This window comes from Chlamydotis macqueenii, chromosome 22, assembly GCF_036417535.1.
Source record: "Chlamydotis macqueenii isolate bChlMac1 chromosome 22, bChlMac1.mat, whole genome shotgun sequence".
In the NCBI taxonomy this organism is placed as follows: Eukaryota; Metazoa; Chordata; class Aves; order Otidiformes; family Otididae; genus Chlamydotis; species Chlamydotis macqueenii.
Window position 1 is genome coordinate 3,769,286 of NC_141577.1, and position 20,503 is coordinate 3,789,788.

The 20,503-nt window shown below is 58.1% G+C and overlaps 1 protein-coding gene across 4 annotated transcripts in view; it reads right to left on the bottom strand.

Annotated features, from left to right (window-relative positions):
• Positions 1–5,373: 5,373 nt before the first annotated feature.
• Positions 5,374–20,503, bottom strand: part of FHL3 (four and a half LIM domains 3) — a 29,637-nt gene continuing 14,507 nt past the window's right edge. For 3 of the 4 annotated variants that reach the window (XM_086765171.1, XM_086765172.1, XM_086765170.1), the window contains exons 2-6: positions 10,003–10,187; positions 9,748–9,922; positions 8,969–9,138; positions 8,597–8,783; positions 5,374–7,388 (exon numbers count right to left, since the gene is read on the bottom strand). In XM_086765171.1, coding sequence (XP_086621297.1) covers positions 7,237–7,388; positions 8,597–8,783; positions 8,969–9,138; positions 9,748–9,922; positions 10,003–10,158 — 840 coding nt within the window. In that variant the 5' untranslated portion in view covers positions 10,159–10,187 and the 3' untranslated portion in view covers positions 5,374–7,236. The remainder of the gene's footprint in view (positions 7,389–8,596; positions 8,784–8,968; positions 9,139–9,747; positions 9,923–10,002; positions 10,188–20,503) is intronic. The other variant, XM_086765173.1, reaches the window with a different exon arrangement.

Here is a 20,503-nt window from a genome sequence, read left to right on the forward strand (position 1 = left end):
CGGAAGGTTCCGGCCTCGCCCGCGCCCGGCCCGGAGGTTCCGGCTCGGTGGGGACGTTCCGGCTGTCCCCGTGGGGCGGGCGGGACCGGGCCGGCTCCTCCCGGTTCCTCCGGGCGCCTTCCCCCGCGTGTCGGGAAGGGCGGAACTTTGGGAGCCGGAGGCCGCGGCGGGAGCCAGCCGGCACGCTGCAGCCATGGCGGCAGGGTCGGGGGGCAGGGCTGGGCCCGCAGCCCGCCTCAGAGCGGGCCTGGGGAGCTGGGTTCCCCCGGGAGCCGCTCCCGGGCTCTTCTGCGGCCTCAGCTCCCCGACTACCAGCCGCTGTTTGGTTGTTCTGTTGCCGGGGGCAGGCAGATCGCTGCGTGAGTGCCAGAAAACCAAAGGTGCCGGCAGCGCGACCTGGACGGAATCTGGGCACGGGAGCCCACGGAGGGGCTTGCAGAGCTCCCCGGCACCCGTTTTTCCACCGTTTCCACCAATGCTGTTATCAGCAGGCTCGATGTCCTGCTCTGGCACAGGCCCGGTGGCACACCGTGTGCCCCTCGCGCTGAGGCCGCAGCGACGCGCTGGCCGGGACCCCAGGGCCCCATCCGGGTGGGCGTGCGCGGGCCGTGACCCCGCTCCACCGCCGGGCTCCTCTGCCGCACCCGGGACAGTGGGAGATGGCGTCTCAGCGAGAGCCTGGGAGCAGGGGGCTGCTGGCAGCCGTGGCCCCCTCGCCTCCCGGGTGCCCCCCGCGCTCCGGCCCAGGGCTGGGCCCTGGAGCTGCCCTCTCTGCGGGACGGGACGCCAGTCTGGCGGTGGGAGAGCAAAGGGGCTGGAGAGGGGACCCCAGCAAGGCGCAGGCAGAGCCCCGTGGCCGGGAGCGGGGCTGGGTCCCTGCGCACGGGGCTGGCTGCGCACACAAGGCCCCTGCAAACGGCTATCGGCAGAGGAAAGGGTTGCCGTGGCAGTCCAGCTTCGTTTTATATGAGGCCATTAGCGTAAATTATTCCCAAATAGCTAGCGATCACCAAGAAAATGCTGGTTTATGCGGAGCAGCCGGGCCAGGCTGCACACAGAGCCGGGGCAGGCGTGCGGCAGTCGCTGCTGGGAGAGGAGGGAAAGCCTGGTGCCCAGGAGAGCCGCGGTGCCGCACCACCCTGCCTGCCTGCCGGGCGCCCTGCCTGTCCCTGGGCGGCAGCGGCTGCACCCTGGCACCGCAGCTCCGCTGGGCGCAGCGCCCGGGGGGGGTTCTGCAGGCCGGGGCCCTCGCGGCGGCCGCCTTCCAAGCCGCTCTGGGCCTGCCCGCGCCTCTCCCCGGCGCTGACTATATTTGGTGGCACAGGCTGCCCCGAGTCGGATTTGGGATCAGGGCTGACCCCAGCCTCGGAGGCACAACGACCTTTCTCAAGGGACAGCAGCAAAGTGAAGGAGGCAAAGTTAAAAGCAGGAGAGGCTTGTGAAGCCGTTCGCACCTCAGCAGCCTCGGGGCAACGCTGAGGGGTGGGAAGGGGCTGCGCTGGTGTCAGGGGGTGGGAGAGAGGGAATGGAGGAGGGGAAAGCTAAATAGGGCCCCAAAAGTCCTGTCCCAAACGCCGCTAGCACGGCTGCTTGCCGTAGCGTTACGCACGCGCAAACGCAACTGCGCGCAGTCCGAAACAGCCGTGGCGCCTCCGCCTGCACGCGCTCTTCCTCCCTGCCGCAGCGTTACTGCAGAGCGCGTGCAACAAGGGCAGAGAGAACAGGAAGGAGTCCTTAGAACGCGGCACGGTTTTAATTACCCTTAGCAAAATTACGGGGAGCTTGCCGAAGCGAACATCACCCTGCGCGTTCCAGGAGCCGTCTGGAAGCAGAAGGCGTGCGGTGTCGGGGTGGCAGGCCCACCTTTTGGGGAGCACTGCTCCTCAGGGCTCGCCCGGGGACGGGGTGGGCAGCACGGGCGCCCGGCCCAGGCGGCACTGGGTGCTGAGAGCCGAGGCAGAGGCGTGTGGTGACTCTGAGCGACCTGCAAGCCTGCCTCCGCCTTGTCTTCTTGCAAAAACTCAGCTTCCCCGTGCTCGTCACAGCCGCCCAGGCAGAGCTGCTGGCCCGTGGCCGGCACCGTGCACCCGCCCGCGTACGAGCCCCCGCGCCCGGGGGGGGAGAAAACCCTCCCAACCCCACGCGGGTGGGCTGCCAGTGGCCGGCGGGGCTGCCGGGCTCCAGCAGCGTTTCAGCGTCGTGAGTCAGAGTCCGAGCTGGAACAGGCCTGAGGGAACCCAGCGTGTCCGGTCTGGTCGCACGCAGCCCTTGCTCTGCCTCTCGTGGGACAGAGCCGTTGCCCCTGGTACCTGCGAAGCGCCGGCTCCTGCTGCCCGACGGGCTTCCAGCAACACGACTGCGCTTGAGGGACACAATCCTGGTGGAAGTCCTCCCGCAGAAGCCGTGGCTGCAACCTTCCACTTTCACTTGGGTTTTAATTGCCTTCTTCGGATCCGCCCTAAACGCCAAGGAGAGATCGCGCCAGCGCTTTGCCCCCACTTTGCCAAATGCAAAGCTGGAATTAAATTTTAACTCACAAATAAATTATTCGTATTTTTCTACCATGCATGATAAATTACTTTAAGCCAAAAGCAACAACCAAAAAAAAAAAAAATTGGGCTTAATTATGGCAGATAAACATGATCCTGCCCTGGGAACAGCCAATTCACCGAGGAGAGAGCGATACTGAAGGTAAGAATGTTGTCTTTAATTACACTCCTGCACTACAGGCTGCCCCAAAGTACGTCATTTCTCCCTCATGAGTGCCTGTCTAAAAATAAAAACAGAGATAAGATTCTGAACTTAGTGTTCTTCCATTTCCCTTTGCATGAAACTTCGTCCCTGGAAAGGGAAGGAGTTGAAATCCAGCAGCGCCCCATCCAGCCCCATGGCCTCTTTATTTTGTGCTGCGGGCATCGGGAGGGTGGAGGTGGGACAAGCCCAGCCCCGGCGTGGGCTCCCTCCTCCTCACCCCACCTGGGAGAAGGTTTGCTCCAGGAGGTGCCCTCCTGTCCCGGGGCAGCAGCGCAGCCCCTGCAGCGCCCTGCGCCGCAGCAGCAGCCTTTGTGCCCCGGGGCTGCGGGACAGACCTGGGAGGGACATCGCCCAGTTTTCCTGAAGGGAAAGGTGGGATGGTGGGAGAAAACCTACGTGAGCTGAGCTACCACTCCTTCCCCACCTCCCCAGGACCTTCACTAGGCGCTGCCCTGGCAGGGTGGGGACAAAGGGACAATAAAAAAGACCTGGGGGAGCATTCACAGGATGGCTGCAGGGTTCAGCCTGCTTCTAACCGCATCCCTACCTCCTATGGTCAGAGACAAAGGAGAGCTGTTCACCCTGTAACACCGGCTCTCCCACCAGCCCTGGGACTGCAGCGGCTGCCCTGGAGACGTGGGGCAGAGCCCGAGCCTCCAGCTTCACCCGGCACCGTCCGAGCCTTCTGGCCGGTCACCTCGAGGGCCGCAAGAGCAGCCACGGCAGGCCCACGCTGGGTTTGGGCAGCTCAGACAGGGCATTGCCGGCACAGCGACCCAACGCGCTGCCAGAACCCGCGCGCAGCCACAGCTGGAAAAGGGGCAAACGCCGGCAGGCAGCTGGGAGCTGAAATGAGCCCTTCGCTCCCGCCCGGCCGCAGGCAGAGCTCACACCCCAGCCATGCGGCTCTGGGACACCGGCACACGTCGCTGCCGCGCGGGCGGTACCCAGCACGCCAGCGGCTCAGCTATCCTCCGGGGAAAATCTGACTGGAAAGAGAACAAACCCCCGGGAAGTGAAACCGCTGCCCGTGGCGAGCCCGAGCCAGGAGCAGCCGTGTCGGTCTCCAAGCACGCAGCCGGCACGCGCCCAGCACGGGCACGGCTGCACGGCCAGCAGCGAGCAGCCGTCGTCGCCGCTGAGCTGGGCTGCTTCTGGTGCCCTGGGCCTGACACAAGGCTGCTTCCAGGCACCAAGGGGCATCACGTCCCTGTCCTTGTGCCCATCCTTGCCCAAGCCCTGCGGCTCAGCTCCCACCGGGCCGCGCGGCTCGGGCACATTTGGTTAACACGGGGGGGCTCTCTCTGCACCCCCAGTACCGTCCTGGGCTCCCAGCGATTTACCCTGCTCCCACCTCACCTCGCGCGGCAGCCCCAGCCCAGCCCTCCCCCCCTGCACTCAACAATATTTTCATGACTGTTTTAGCCCCACACTCAGAGAGTCTCGGGGGATGTTTGTGCATGACATCACCCTCCCCCTCCTGTAAATCAGGCACTGGGCCGTGCGTAGCCATGACCCATTCATGACAGGGATAAAATCCAGATGTTCCAGTGCTACGTGCAGCTGGGTCATTTCCTTTTTTGGCTAAAAACGTGAGGTTCTTGAGGCTGACTGAAAGAGGAGCCTGGGGGCCCTTTGTACAGAAACCTTTTGTGGTTAATCCCTGGAAACAGCGCTGCAGAAACAAGGGTTTGCGGTGCGCGAGCTGGAGGACGGGCTCAGCTGGAAACCGCTGGGGCTGGGGCTGCTCGCTCACCCTTTGGGGCCGAGCAGCAGCAAAACCAGAGCCTGGCGCAGGTCACAGGGCAGCAACAAAAATCTTGCTTCACAAACCCCATCAGCTGCCAGAGCAGGAGCCCTTGGAGGAGCCAGGAACGTGCGCGCAGAGCGGCGGCCGAGCCCCCGCGCAGGGGGAACGGAGTGGGGCGCCGGGGCCGGGGCAGGCAAGCCCAGAGGAAGTTGTGGCAGCTGTTAGTAAATGTAAAGGAATCTGTGGAAAATAGTTTCAGATGTTCGGGGAATAAATGGCTCCCCAGCTGATAAAAGTGAGTAATGAGCATGCAGCGCTCCGGGGAAGGCTGCCAGGAGGAGACCACTGTTACCCTGACTGGAGACTGCAGCAACGTCCCCACCAAACCGCCTCCCGAGATCCCGCGTGTGCAGACCGGGAGCGCGGATCGCGGGGGGAAGCAAGCTGGCCTGCATGGCGGGATGCGATGTGGTATCGCAGCAATCCAGAGCAGATCCTGTGGCAGCCTGGCCTGGAGGCATCACGCCCCAGCAGCGCCGGCCGAGTCCTGCTCGGGCCTGTCCTGCAGAACAGCCTGTCCGGATGGACACACAGCAGGTACGGACAGACAGACGAGCAGCCCCGGCCCCAGGAACCCACTGCAGCCCCGCAGCAGGACAAGGGAGCTGCTGTTCCTCTGCCGTAACCCATGGGACCAGTACAGCTGATGCTGGGGCTGTGGTTTGGGGAGGGGGAGGCACAGGGACTGGGGGGACCGACCCTCCCCAGTTCGGTGTTAGGGGCAAGGAGCAGGCTGAGCATGGAGCCGCCACACCGGTTCAGACAGCGCTCTGCCCTGTGCCTGCTGTTCAAGAAACACACGAGAGCACGCGTCACCGAAACGGTTTATTATATAAAGCTGTAGGAAATACACAGGAGGCCGAGGTTTAGGACACTTCCTTCTAGAGACTGCTCCAAGCTCCTCCGAATAGCAAACACACAAACTCTGATTTGCCTGCATCAAAGCTTTCAAACGACAGTTCAACACGGATCTGCGGACAGCATTAACAACACCTGGACATGCATAACGTTTTCTGTGCCTAACTCAAGCCTGGGAAGGGGGTGGGGGGCTAGCCCCTTCATCCTGCAGTTGGTTACAAAATGACAGATATTCATGGCAAAAGAGTACAAAAGGAAAAAAAAAAAAAACCAAACAAAAAAACCACAACACAAGAAATGCTTTCAGAAAAGCACGTGGCTGTCTAAGCAGGAAAGCAGGGTCAGCGTAAGTGCCCCAGCAAGGCAGACACGAAAGGGACGCAGCGACAAGGCAGGCACGAGCATCCCCCGGCGGAGCGGCCTTAGGGGGCCCCGAGCCAGCTCAGCCATGGGGCAGGGACGGCTCAAGCCCCTGCGTGAGTCTGGGACGGCTCAAGACGTCCTACTTTGCACCGTTAGGGCCAACGCAGGGACTTGGGAGACGCAAAGCCCCTCCTCAGGGCAGCCCAGGTGCCACCTTTGCTTTGCTTCTTGTTTGGGACCCAGTGAGGGGTGAGGGCAGCTGGGGAGCCGCAGGAGGGGACGCTCAGCCCTGGCAGGAGCGGGTTGTGGACACCCCGACTGCCCCCTCGGCCGATCTCCGCGCTGGAGCCCTTCGCCCCACAAAGCCTCCGCTCCAGCGCTCCCAGCAGCCACCGAGCGCAGCCACAGCCTGCGGACAACGCTGCCCTCCCCAAATTAACGGAAGAACTCCAGCGTGTGCTGCTGGCGGCTGAGGTCGGTGAGGCAGTTCCCGTCCCACGGCTCCCTGTGAGAGGGACGGAGCAGGAATAAAGCCCTCGGTGCTCTCAGCCTTCAGCGCACCCTTCTCTGGGGCTCAGCCAAGCGCATCTCGCGGGGGGACACCACTGGTGGGCCAATGCCCACCAGCTCCAGCTCAGACAACGCAGAGGCGGCCGTGGGACATCTCGGCACAGATGGATGGGAATGGGACAGGGAGCTGGGGGGGGCAGAACACCCCGTACCTGCGAGCGATTTGAGCTCCTCATCCACATCCAAGTGAGACACGTGTAGAGCAAAGGGTCTGGCCAGCAAACGGCAAGGAGGCTACAGAAATCCGGAGGTGGATCCCATCTGGCAGGACACACGCTCTTCTCCTGGCCACTCTCCAGCCTGGTGTCCCCAAAACTCCAGTACGGGGCAGAGCGCGCCCGTCACACCCGGGTTGCCAGAAGCCAGCCGCGCAAGTAGAAAGGCTGCTGCAAAGCCATCCGCCACGCAGGCCAGCACGGCCACGCTGCGGGGACCTGGAGCTGCTGCCTTCTGTCACTCAGAGCAAGGGAAGCACATGGGGAAAAGAGAAAAGTCAGCACTGTGCCAGAGGGAGCAAATACACGCTGCCAGCACGCAGATCCAGCAGCCCAACGCTGAAGCTGCTGCCGCTGCCCTTTGCTCAGCTGGGGCCCTGGGCTCAGCTCGTGCCTGGTCAGACAGGAAGCAAAAGGAAAGAGTAGATAATGGGGGTTCTTGAAGCTCCTTTTTCAACTTTATTTAGCTCTGACTCTGCACAGAGCCATAGCATAGCGTACTCTAGCCTTCAGGGAGGGGCACAGGAACCCCCTGAACACACCATGGTTCAGGGGCAGCCCCTATCTCCTGTGCCTCGTGCCCTGCCCCTGAAATGTTGTTGGGGTATCTGGCACAAAGACCCTGAAGAATAGAGAAAGCCCCTGCCCCGTGGTGTCCTCGGAGGCTCATAGGTCGCTGCTGCAGTCGCGGCACAGGATCTCGTCGTTGTCAGGGATGAAGCCTTTCCCAACCAGCGAGGTGTTGCAGCGGGCGCAGTTAAAGCAATTATGGTGCCAGTGACGGTCCTCAAAAGAGACATATTTACCACCGCCAAAGCCTGCGGGAGGGACAGAACGCACCGTTAGAACCCCTGGGGAAACCAGGATGAGCTTCCCGCACCGAACGAGCCTTGGCCTGCTCATCCGAGTCAGGTCTTCACACGCAGCGCTGCACTGTGGCACCCAAACACCGCCCAGCATCGAACACATCTCGAATACGAATCTCCGCTCTTGGCGGGGAAAAGGACCAAAATGATTTCACAGCAGATTTTGCAGGGTTGGGATCCTCAGACCAGAATCACCATTTTCTCCCAAAGAGGAGCAGGGAGCGGAGCTGCACCATCACAGGGAAGGAGGGGGCTGTTGGGAGCTCCTGACAGCACTGCCTGGAGCAGCTCCTTCCAAGGACAGCGCTAGTGAAATCCTGGGAAGAGTCCTCCTGGGGGAGGCTCCACGGGCAGCTTCCTTCCTCTGCCAGCAGTGGTTCGACTCGTGGGCTGTGACCCCCTTCTCCCTGGGACTGCGACAAACTGATAAACACCAGACGGGAAGCAGGGTGCCCAGGAGCTGCCCTGTCCTCAGCCAGAGTCATCCTCTGAGTCACCAGCTGATTCACAGCTTTGCTTGCCTTCCCAGCAGCAAGAGACACGAGCTGCAAAGGGAAAGGTCAGGTGGGGGAGGACAGGAAGGAGGCCAGACCCTCTCTGGGTTCTCTGCAGAAGAGGACCCCCTGCTTCCCCTGTCTGAGGCTCCAGGCTCTCCTGCAGCAGCTGCTGCTCCAGCTATGGCTGGAAGTCTCTGGCTTTCCCTGTCTGTGAGCAATCTTTTCACAAGATGTGGAAACCAGACTCAAACAAGACAAGCTAGAGACACAGGATCACACTGTGAGGGGTCGCTTTGGGAGCCTTTAACCCTGGGCAGAGGGAATTTCTCCCAAGAAGTGCAGTTCACCGCTCTGAAAGATGCGGCTGAAGGGACACAAGCCCTAGGAGCACTGCAACAGAGAGATCCTCTCTCACGGGCTTCCTCAGAAAGCAGCTGCAGTTACTTCTGTGGGGAACACGCCTGAGGGCACCCTGCTCTCCCCAGCATTTGTCCCCGGGAGGCCTGAAGTGCCTGGAGACCCTGGAGCAAGCCTGCATGGTGGAGACATGTATGAGCATCGCAGGGCAGGGCGGCTTCACCCAGAGAAGTCCCCTGGAAACAGGGCAGGTAGGTCACGTCCTGCTCTGCGGAAGCACCCCGTAACCAGGGCCGTTCTGCTCACCTGTGATGGGCTTTGTGCAGGCGCTGCACTTCTTGGCGTAGAGGTTCCCGAAGCACTTGATGCAGTACGGGTTGTCATCCTGGGAGGTGAACTGCTGGCCGGCCAGAGGGGTCTTGCAGCCCGTGCAGACGAAACACTCCTTGTGCCACGGCTCATCCCGGTAAGTCACTCCTCCCTTGGTCAGGGTCTGCAGGAAGAGAGTGTGCAGCGGTGACACGCACGCACTGGGAAACCGCTGCGGTGCATGACAGGGCGCTGATGTAGCCAGGGTGCTGGTGCCCAAACCCTTCTCTGGTGGGGCTCAGACAGGAGTGGGGAACATGTCCCTGGATCAGAGAACTCGGGGGCTTTGGGCTGTCGGGCCAGACATACCTTTTTGCAACGAGTGCAGCGAGGAGCGAACTTGCTCTCGTAACAGGGGACACAGTAATAATCCTTGTTGTCTGGGATGAAGGATCGTGACCCGATGGGCTGCTGGCAGCTGCTGCATATGAAGCAATGCTCGTGCCAGGTTTGTCCGTTGTACTCCAGCTTACGGGACCCTGCGGAGAGAGCCGTTCGCAGTGTGACAGGGGGAGCACCACGTGCGCACGCAGGGGACACGGGAGGCTGCGCAGGATGAACCGTGGTCCTGCACACCCGCCTCTGTGCCTGCCTTCCCCATGGTGGCGCAGGACCGCAGGCAGCTGGGGAGGGGAGGGCTGCAGGAACATGCCCCCAGCACCGGCACACAGGCCACGGCAGAGAGCCTGTTGTAACCTCCATCTGAAGATGTGCCAGAATGGCCAAGCAAAGACACTCCTTTGCCTCAGGCCATCTCCAGAGACGCTCACACACCTTCAGTCATTCCTTCTCTTCTTGTCAGCACACAGCAGAAAATGCCCAGGAAACCCTTTGTTATCTCCTCCCCAGCTCACTTCCCCACGACAAAGGGGAACAGACAGACAGGGCTGCTGTGGTGATAGCAGCTCGGGATCCTGCTGTCTTGCCAGACAAGCAAAGTGCCTGGCCCACTCTATGCAGCGACAGTGGGGCAGGAGAGCAGAAATTCAGCTCTCTTCCTTGCTGCCCTGGTGCTAGACCTCCACAGCCCTGGCCGACACCACTGGGACCACAAACAAACCGCAGTGCTCGAGCCTGCCCGCTCCTACCTGGCATGACCGTCTTCTCGCAGGCAATGCACTTGGAGGAGAACTCGCTGCAGTAGCAGTCATTGCACAGCAGCTCCTCGCCTTGGCAGGTGAATGGCTCGTCGGCCAGAGAACGGTCACAGCGGAAGCAACGAAAGCAGTGCTCGTGGTAATGGCGATCCTCGTAGTACAGCTCCTGGGGAGGAGAGCTGAGATGAGGAGGGGACCGATCGCCCCAGGGAACCGCCCTGGCCGGCCGTGGGGTCCCCTACTCACCCTGCAGTCGTGGCCGATCAGCTCCTTGCACTCATCGCAGGTGTTGGCAAAGTGGGCGTCGTAGCAGGGGATGCAGTACGGGCCGTTGTCCATCTGGATGTACTTGCGCCCATACAAGGACTCCTTGCAGTTGTCGCAGTCAAAGCACTCCGTCATGGTGCCAGCCTGAGGGCCTCCTTCACCTGCTGAGAGATCAGCGGAGATGCTGGGTCAGTGTCAGCTTACGCTGCCCGAGATGTCCCTGCACAGCCCTGCCATCTCCAGAGGGCCAGGACCACCAGTTCCTGCGCTGAGCCGCCAAACGGCCGCTACCAGCGCAGGACGCAGACCTGAGCTGCTGCAGCTGCCCTGGGGCTGTACACACTTCTGAAAAAGCCTGCACACATTCAGCCCCTGGGATGAATCTTGCCTGAGGTTTATACTCAAGTCCAACAGCTGGAGCACTTAGGCACGGCTCAGAGAAACCTAGGCACGTAAGCATGCAGTCAAGCTTCTCACCATCTGCCTCCTGGCTGGGAAGCAAAGGGTAAACGATGACCAAAAGAGATAATTTTTTTGCATGAAAAGCTTTGATTTGGCACTGAAACCACGCACACGCCGTGTGCGTGCACATCCAGCGTCGCATCAGAGAGCCAGCCACCTGAGGGAGAGCTGTCTGCCAAGAGGCCCACGCTCAGCCACCAGCGTGGCCCTGGACCACGGGCAAGATCCCTCCTGAGGCTCTGCCCGTGGGGCTGTCAGCCTTCCAGACTCTGGAACTTCTCCAGAACTTTACAGCAGCTGCTCCACGGGGAAGCAGAAATCAGGCACCCCACGCCGTGCCTGGCTATGAAGCCCCATCCCAGCAAACCCTTTTGCACGTGTTGCTCCAACTACGAACGCTCTTCAGGGAGAAAGCGGGGAGGGGGGGTGTTTACAAACAACAGAGGTGTTGGGGTTTTGCACGCAGGAGATCAGACATCTCTCGTCGCCTCGTCTCCCTCTCAGACAAGGGAGGGACTGCTTTCTTTGGAGCACTCCAGAGCAGGAGTATCCTCCTTCTGTTTAGTTTAACCTGGTTATTCCTAAATATGGAGTTTTCCACTTGCAAAATCACACCCTTCTCTAATACAGGTTGCTATCAAGTGTAGACAAGCCCATGGAATTACGTCGGAGCAGTCAGCTGCAGAGTGCTGCACGCTGCAGTTTTCTTTGCGAACCCACCCACTTCAGAAAGAGCTATTATGGCTCAATCTACAGTTTCGCATTTAATGGGGCAGGGAGCTCACCGCCAGCCTCCACGCCTCCCTCCTCGCGGGCGCCCCGGCGCAGCGGCCGTCTCCGGGGCAGGAGCCGATCCAGACAGCTCTGACTCACGGCAGCGAGCTCCCCAGGGCTATTCTTGGTCAATCCACACAGCTCCCAGCTGTTGTCAAGCCTGGTATGCGCCGATAGGACTGCCGGTGAATAAATCTAGTGTTCCCACATGGCTACGTGACCAACGGAGGGGGAACAAAGTCCCTTTTCAGACGCTCTCGTTACCCAGCTGCTGCCCCAGCCGTTGCCGGCTCCGCTGGCCGCTCCGTGCCCTCCAGCGCCGCAGGATGGTGCGCGTGGCTGCATCCGTGGGAGCAGCTCCACTGCGTGCCCCTGCGAGCAGCCCGGGCTTGGGGCCACCGCTCTGCCAGGCCCGTCCTCCAGAGCCCCAACGGCAGCCCCACGCTCGCTGCTGCGGAACAAGGGGGCCTGGGCCAGGCTGGGCAATTTCCAGTCTTACTGGAGACCAGGCAGGCACTCAGGGTGGTTTGAGCAGGGGAGCCAGATGGGTGCCAGGGTGCCAAACTGGACCTGCTGCCCCAGGTCTGCCCTCCGCGCCCTCTCTGGGACACCCTGTGAGGTGCTCACCCAGCCGGGCAGCAGCTCCCACGGCCCCTGGCCGCTTCTCACCCATGGCCGCCTCCTCTGCCGCCCCACTCACCTTCACTCCCTGAAGCCACCGGGGACCTTTCTTCTGGCAACAAGTGAAAATGAAATTAGCAACCCTCCTCCTCCCAGCCCTGGTGAAGGGAACTTTCCAAGGTGTGTCTGTAATAAACGAGCCTCTAATGAGTCCTCCTACCCTGGGAGCCGCCGTACGCCCGAGCGGGGAGCTGCCATGTTTGCTCAACGGGCTGTGCGTTATCTCTGCTGTCCTGTGACGTGGGGTCAGAGGATGTCAGAGAATGTGAAGGCAGGAAGAACAACTTGATGGGAGAAGCCTTGCGTTTTACTGGTGACATGGACTCAGCCTCCCGCACCATCGCTCCGCGTGCCTCGGTCCTCAAACCCAAACCAAGCACCAGCATTTCCCCGTGTCGCCGGGGCAGGATAAACTCACTGAGGGCTCCGGGGCTCTCGCACCGCTGAACCATCTGAGGCAGGTGCTACTCCCCAAACACGCACCGTCCCCCAGCCCCACACGCGCTCTTGGGACCCGGTGCCAGCAAACCACAGCAGAGCCGCAGGGTGCGAGCACCAGGGCCGTGGCACGGCCGGAGCAAGCCCTGCTCCCCTGGGACAGCTGAGCTGTCACCGTGATCGAAACAGGGATTAAAAAAGTGACAGACAGGAACATTTCAAACTCAATTGCCGTTTGTCAGCCAGGCTCCTGGCAGTGCCAGTCCTCCTCTCCTCCATCGCTGAGGGCAGCTGGCACCGCCGAGCCCACCGGGACACCCCGCTAGCCTTGTGCTGGCCCCAGCCCTTGGCCAGCACTCACCGGCAATACGCACAGCACCGCTTTCGCTGTGGGGCGCGCAAGACGGAGCGACCGCAGAGGAGGAAGCTAAAACCACATAAACCCTCTGAAAATGGTATGCCAAGGACGACCCTAAAGCAGGGTGTCATGCTTGCCTCTGCTTTGCATAGTTTCTCCCCAAATTCTCCCCATGCCCGCTGCACGCTGTGCGGGCCAAGGTCCTGCTCTCCAGGCCGCGGAGCCCGAGCGCACGGGCAGATGCAGGGGCTGCCAGCAGAGCAAGTCCCAAGAGCGTCACGTGGCCGAGAGCATACGGGATCGGACTCTGCGCTGCCTTTTCCCCGCAGAGAAGAACAGCCCAGGAAGTTTGCTCAGGGTTATTTGTATTAGATAAGCTCTTTGCTCTCTTTGTTCTGGTCTCGCAGGCAGTGCCGGGCAGGGGTGTCAAAGCCCTCCGCAGTGCCAAAGCAAACTCTGCATCTTCAGCCCTGAGGACATGGCGCTGCTGGAGATCAAGTTCATGGAGAACAGGAAGGTGGGACAAAAGGAACAGAGCAAAAGAAATCACACAAACGCTCGCAATTCTTACTGTGATTGTAATGAGCAACCGGAAATTGTCTCCATTCATGAAGAAAAGAGGTGGAGTCTTATAATGCACGTTAAAAAACTTGGAGACTCAGATTTAGAAGACACGACACGAGCAGTCACCATGCGTGCTAATTAGCACGTGCTCACGCTCTGCTGTCTGCACCGCCCTGTCAGCATTAGCTGGGTGCTAGGCTGCCCTAACGCCTTCAAACACCGACCAAGGCGTTGCCCTAAACCGATGGGATTCCAGGTGCCAGGACAGTGCTTGCGTGCCCGTTACCAGACGGCTGCGGTCCCTGCGGGACACGGTCTGTCGGAGCAGGTCCCCCGTACGTGGGACAGCGGAGCTGGATGTGGGGTATTCTCTCAGCTGTCTCACTGGACGTCTGAGGGCAAAAATAAACAGATATACGCCCGCCAGCTGCTTACCCTTTCCCTTTGACAGATATAGCTGTGCTCGTGGAGGAAAGGAAGTTCGGTTCCTCTCGTGTGCCCATGAACAAACAGCTCCCAGAACAAGAGCTCCTCTCACAAACAACATTTAAAGTGCTCCGGGATGCAAATCTGATCGGTCTGGAACAGAGCTCAGAATAGCTCCACGTATGAGAAAGGTCAGCGATTTGTCAAGGACGCACAGCGGAGTCCACTTTCTAATTAGAGAGTAGCATGCACCTAACACAACCCCGGTGTCATTGTCCGCAGCAACAGAGCGGATGGCTTAGCAACAGCCCCAGGAGATTATTACATGAATTTTAGTGTCTATGAACTCGGGACCCGTTACGCAAAGGAAGCAGCAGACTGTCCAGAGCCAGGCTTTCTGCTCCACGCAGTCACTTCGGAGCCTAACCAGCCTTTTGAGATGATTCCTGCTACAATGAACGCCATCAGCGAGAGGTCTCACATACATGGTGAACCTGCAACCTTGGGTAACTTCACACCAGTTTGTTCTTCATTGTCAGGTCACAACCAGCTGCTCCACAAAGTGATCCTAGAGCAACCCGTAAGGCTGTTCCTAGGAAAACACTTGCTCTTTCCAGGACACAGGAACAGACCTGCCTTCGTCTGTCAGGTTCCTGCCTATTCTCATCTTCCCTGGGCTGCTCTGAGCACGGCTTGTGCGGTCGCAGCTCACACCTAAACAGACACGCAGAAGAGAAAGCACAACCTCGCTGGGACAGGCGAGCATTCCCCATGTAAGGATGAAAACGTCCCGGGACAAGGCTTTGGAAGACTGTCCTCAACACGCTCCAAGGTCAGAAGAGGAGAAGAACACTTTTTATTCCTGTTGGCTCTCCAGAACCATTATGGGTCCTGGAATCTGTGTGAAATTGTTTCTGCCTGTTGCCGACCCTAAAAGGGAAACCAGCTGCTCGCTCCGAGTAGCAGCTCCAGCCCCTCCGTCAGGCTGGGAACCTTTTCAGTCCAGGTTTCCCGACACCGCTTTTCTGCGGATCGGCTCAGGGTCACTGCATAGCATAGCCAACCTGGCCCGTCCGGGGCACCGCACGGGTTTCTCTGCGCCTCCTGCTCTGCTCCCAAACCCGTGAGCGCGATGGGAGCAACATCCCCCACCTGCTGTTAACAGAGATCCTGCTTTCGGGTGAGAGGCTGGAGACAGCTTGCCAGAAAGGTGCCAGGTGTTTCGTCGGGGTAACCCAGCCAGACCCAGCCTGCCCAGAGCACCCTCGGGGGCCGCGCTGGATCAGGCCTTCGCCCACCGGCCCTCGGCGCCTCCGAGTCACTTCCTGCCCTCGGACCTCGCCTCCCAGCTGCCTCCCAGCCTGAGCCTCCCTGCAGACGGCTGGGACATCTCACCTACGAAGGGCTGCACGGGAGAATGCTGCAGGTCATTTCTCCATCACATAGGGAAGATTTGGCTCCTACTGTTGGTCTCGGAGGAGGCAGGAGACAAATGAATCCGCTGGGCGTAAGGCCACGCAGCCCCACCTGCACCACACTGTGCTTACACACGTGCACACACCGAGCTCTGCGCAGCCGTTCCCCATGCAGAGGCACACCAACCTCCTGCCCAGAGCAGTCACGCGCTGCTCTGGGCCCCGCAACAAATTTAGCAAAATGGCTGGCACATTTGTAAGGAAACACCCTGCGTTTTAAGTGAAATAAGCGCTGTCAGGATCATCCTTGCTCAGCAAGGATGGCAGCTTGCTGAAAATGCCCACAGCTTTGAGAAGAAGAAGTACAGAAACTGCTAAAGCAGCTGGCAAGTCAAGGTAGACCGAGATTGTCTGAAAATCGTGCAACAGTCTTAGAATGGCAAATTGAGGGTTTCCTGATGTTCAGAAAAGATCTCTGAGGTGCCCTCCATCCAAAGTGCAAACCCACATCACCTGGGCTCCTCCTGACAGCCCTGTATATCGATCAAGGTAAGCGCTAAATGCACAACTGTCCCACCAGTGTCTGACCTTACCCTCACACCGAGAAACCCTCGCCCGGTGCAGAACGCCCTGCACTGTGCACAGCCTCGGCTGAGGCATCGCACCCGGTCCAAGGTGAGCAATGGCACACGGCCGCCGTGGGCACCGCTGCCGTGCGGGATGCCCGTGAGGTCCCAGCAGCGCAGGGATAGGCACAGGCACGCCAAAGCTGAGCAGTGCCTTCGCACACAGCACTGCCTGCACGGAGCGCGAGGGTGCCGCTGAGGGCAGGTACACGGAGCCCAGTCCCACCCGAAAGCAGCTTCCCGCAGAGAGGAGAGGCTGAAGAGTGAGGTGATGAGTGCAACGAGAGCTCTGGAAGACCTCATAGCGACAAAGCCCGACTCTGGTAAGTGCAGTAAGAGGTGCCCTCTGCCTCAAACCGCAGTCTGACACACAGGATGAGATAAAGGTGCTTCCTGTCTCACTTTATACATTAGTGACATGGCACAATACAGAAAATAAATATTAGCATACATATCAGCATTATTCTGCAGAAGAGGTGGTGACAGGACGCATCTCCAGGAGGCCAGGCTCACTTTCACACCTTCTGGTAACACCAGCAACGCTGATTCTGGGAGCAGAATGACCACTGATGCCCAGTCTAAGAACCTGCTGAATTCTGCCAGACCGATATACTTACAAGATCTGGGAAGCGGCAATGATTTTTTTTTAAAGTTTAAATCAAACTTTTGAATTACCATAAGCGATCAGCCAGGTCTCCCAGGAAGGCCAACAAACCATACGCAGAGTCAGCTACCCGCATGCGGAAATGGTCTTGGCCTTGACGTGCTTACAGCTCTCCAGCAGACCCAGCACCGGGACAGGGGCTGCCAGGAAGTCCAGGGTCCTAAGGAACTGCAAAACTCTGCTCTGGTCTCAAAACACCAATGAGTTCATAGACCTTTTTCCTCCAGTACTAAATTCCTCATTCTTCCTCCTAAGATAAGGAAACATAAAACAAAACTTTTCCTATGTGAAAGGAAAACCTGCTGCTGCTAAGTCAGGCTCTCACAAGGCAGCATCCCCATACAAGGTAATGGGACAAAGCTCTGAGCCAGTATTTGTGCACACTGGGACTTTTGTCCTTTCTCTACTGTTTAAAGAATCTCTTTTTAATGAGGCCACAGTTGCAGGGGAATCCAATTTTCCATGCTACAGTGGAAAACCAGGCGGGTTTGCCCATGTGAGATTCAAATCATAATTTCTTGTGGCCAAGACCTTGCTTTGCATTTGGTTTTCAGCTACTTCCATCCCTTTCCTCCCCGTTCCTATCTGAGCAGATCCCGGGAGTCCAGCTGTGAGCTGAAGCATCCAGACAGCGAGCATGAAGATAGATGGTCTGGAGGAAGAGAAACAGAAGATCTATTCGAACACCACCAGTGAGAAACACCAGGCTTCCTGGGGGTACCCATCTTCACCGCGTGTACCCACCTTCCACAACCTCCCAAGGACAGAGTGCAGGCTGAGAAGGAGAAAGGCAACGGGCAGCTCAGCTCTTGCTCTGGACTGATTTTAACTATTTCAGGTTCTGAACAAAATCCTCCCTCTTCAGAGGGCAGCTGGGACGGCGGGCACGGCTAGGACACATTTGGGACAAACAGCCTGTGTCACTCTGTTGACATTAAAACCGAATGTTTGCTCAAGAGATCAGCTGTTAATCTTATTTAAAATGTATACAAAGCAAGCGAATTCTGCACACTCAACAGGAAGTCAGAAATTGAAACCATTTGGGCAGTTTGGATCTGTCACGATTGAAGCAGATCGCTTAGCTGAAGGAGGAAGTCCAAGAGCAGAGGCGTAAGACATGAACACGTCAGAAACTTCCTCCCGGCCAAACGAAGTCCCTTTCACCAGATGGTTAACAAGCCCGCAGCTTAAAAACATGCCAGGAGAGATTCTGGCCAGTACAGCCTGGCCCAAGCCCCACACGGCAGGCACCGTCCCCTGGCATGTGCAACGCCGACCAAGCACGCCTGCTACCGGGGCTGGTAACCGGCCGCAGGGCAGCAGCTGCAGGCATGGCCAGGGTGACCGTAATAGGAAGAAAGATGCTGGAGCCAAGTTCCAGGGAGCGTGACAGATCACAGGAGCTTCGGTGTGACCAGAGGAGCGGGGAAACGGCTGCTCGTAGCAGTTCTCAGGAAGGGAAGGACCAAGCGTGCAACTGCCTTCTGAACTCATGCTCCCTTCTCCTCTCAAGCACTTCAGCCATCCCATGTAAGAGAGAAGGATACGCTCCCGTTCCATTATGGTAACTGTGACATCAAAAACGCTGGAGTGCATACTGGAAGTGAGTGCACACAACCTTCAGGCTTTCCCCGTTTGCGGCAGCCAGCGAGCCTACCACCAGCCCAGCACCCGCGCTCCCAGCGCCATCGCAAGGAGGCTGCAGTGTCGCACTGTGCCACCCCCAACACGGGAACGCGCACAACTCCCACCTGCTTCTGGTGTCTCAGCCTCAACAGCCCCGGCAAAAATGCCATCAGCTGGTGGGTGCTTGACAAATCCCATCACAAGAGCCTGCCAATATCAAATGCATAAATTCCTTTAGTTTTCCTCTTTCAACCAGAAAATTGGGCAAGAATGAAGAACTTGTTGCTTCTGCAGAGCTGAATAAGCCTTTCAGACATATTAAGCAGACCGTACATTAACCATCTTCCTACTGGCAAACAAACAGTAATGTAAGAACACAAAACAAACCCTAAAGATAGTCATCAACCATATAAAACAAATTAACAGGCAGCAGCTGGCCTCCAGGCTTCACACCAGGTCTAGGCAGAAGCTAATCCGGACAGGGAACGCCTGTTCCTTAGAGGTGGTATAATTTACCTGTGAACCTCCTTCGCCCGTGTCGTTACGACGTGACGGACAAGGAAAGGTGGTGGGAAGGGATCGTAACTGGATGAGGTTTTGTCAAGAAAGTCATGAAGAGAGTATATATAAATGCACGTGAAACTGCACACTGGTATGTACGGTGCTTCACGTTACCTGCCTGCTGTAGCCTATCTGTTCTCGCTCTGCGTGCTAGGGTTTTAACACCGCACATCACTGCAATGACAACCTGGCACGAGGAGCGGGGCCAACTGGACGAAGTCAGTATTCTCCAGAAACAAACATATGCCCACAAAGATCACATGGTAAAACACACCCGTGCCCTGAACTAAAAAAAGACGGAACTCTCGCACAGAGCCTAGGATGTCCTAAACCTTCCAAACGCAGAAACCCAGGGAGATCTTCATAATGGCCTGGCTATTACAGAAAAAAAAAAGGGAGTCCCGAAGGATAAGCATGTTGTGAGGACTATAATCTAGCAATTAAAGTTTAGTTTTGGACTGAATTGATTTATGCCCATGTAACCCAGCAAAGCTGGATAAGCAGTTTGGCATTTACATGGCTGTGGGCCAAGGCACAAGCCCAGGACTCCGGCAATAACGTTTCAAAATCTCTTTGCCCCACAAAATGAAGGTCATCTCCAGTACACTAGAATTCAAACATGAAAGCATGACAGGAAATGACTAACTGCACGCTGCGGCCAATTTACCTTCATCTTGGATCTGCTCAGCACACAAGAATCTTGCAATTCAAACAGACATCTCAGCCTATATGCAGAAAAAATAATCTGACTGCTCTAGTTGCTAGCTCTTGGGATTTGTGCATCTCAGTACAGATAGCTCCGCAAAACAAAGGAATTCTGCTCCATTTCCCTGAAGTTCTTACAATTCTAGCCTTATGCTGTGGTTTTCACTTTTCTTTCCCTCAGAGGCAGCTGGTTTTTAAATTGAGGATGAGGCCATTCTTATTTCTGAGGTGGTGCATAGCGTTTACAAAGCGTTTTGCAGTCCCTGAGCAAAAGGTATTTATGAGATGATACCTCTCTTTTGCACGTGAAGGCAATCGAGGGGCTGCTTCACGCTTGCTGCTGAAGCAGCGGCGCCTGAGCTCGTGGACAGGCTGCAGGGACGACGCAGTCGCGGCACGCACGTTTTGTGCTCGCGTGCCGAACGGCAAACCCGCGTGGTCTGAGCCCAATTCCCCATGAACCGCCTTCTCCAGAACGCCCGGCACCTCTTTTGCTGTTAGGGCTCTGCTCAACTTCAGGGTTTTTTAATAAACAAAGCAACTTTGACTTACAGTAGCAGGAAAAGACATCTAAACGAGGCATGTTTTATTTAATGCCTGCCTATTACTTAAAGGGCAAAGCAAATTTTTTCACCAAATTTGGTCAAAATATTCCCTTTTTCCAAGTTGATTCCTTGTCTCCCAAACAGGAGCGTTTGTCATCGGGTTCCCGCATACGAGCAAATAGGCTGACCGAGGCCAGTAACCTGCACCGTAACCAAGCAGTTTCATGCCTGGTGGGGCTCTCCGCCCACACGCGAAATCAGCGGCGTGAGGAGCAAGCCAGGAAGGTGACAGGGCCGACGCCGCAGTGACATGCGTGTCCCACGCGTGTCCCAGCAGCGTCCCGCCGTCCCCATCACCGGCCGCGGGCCCCTCTGTCTGCACCAACTGTGGGCATCAGAGGTCAGGATGGGCTCTGCCCACAGCACGTCGTAGAGCTGCCAGCGTCCCATGCACGCAAGGGCAGTTACTGAACCCACAGCACATGAGCAGCTTCTAAATCTGGGGAAGACAAACTGTCTCGGGTTACCGTCCCGAGAAGCGCTTGCCCATGGTCTGAAACACAACCGTGAGCGTTTGTTGCCTGGGAGATGCTGTGTGTGCCAGCTGCAGCCCTCCTGGAAAAAGGTAACGTACC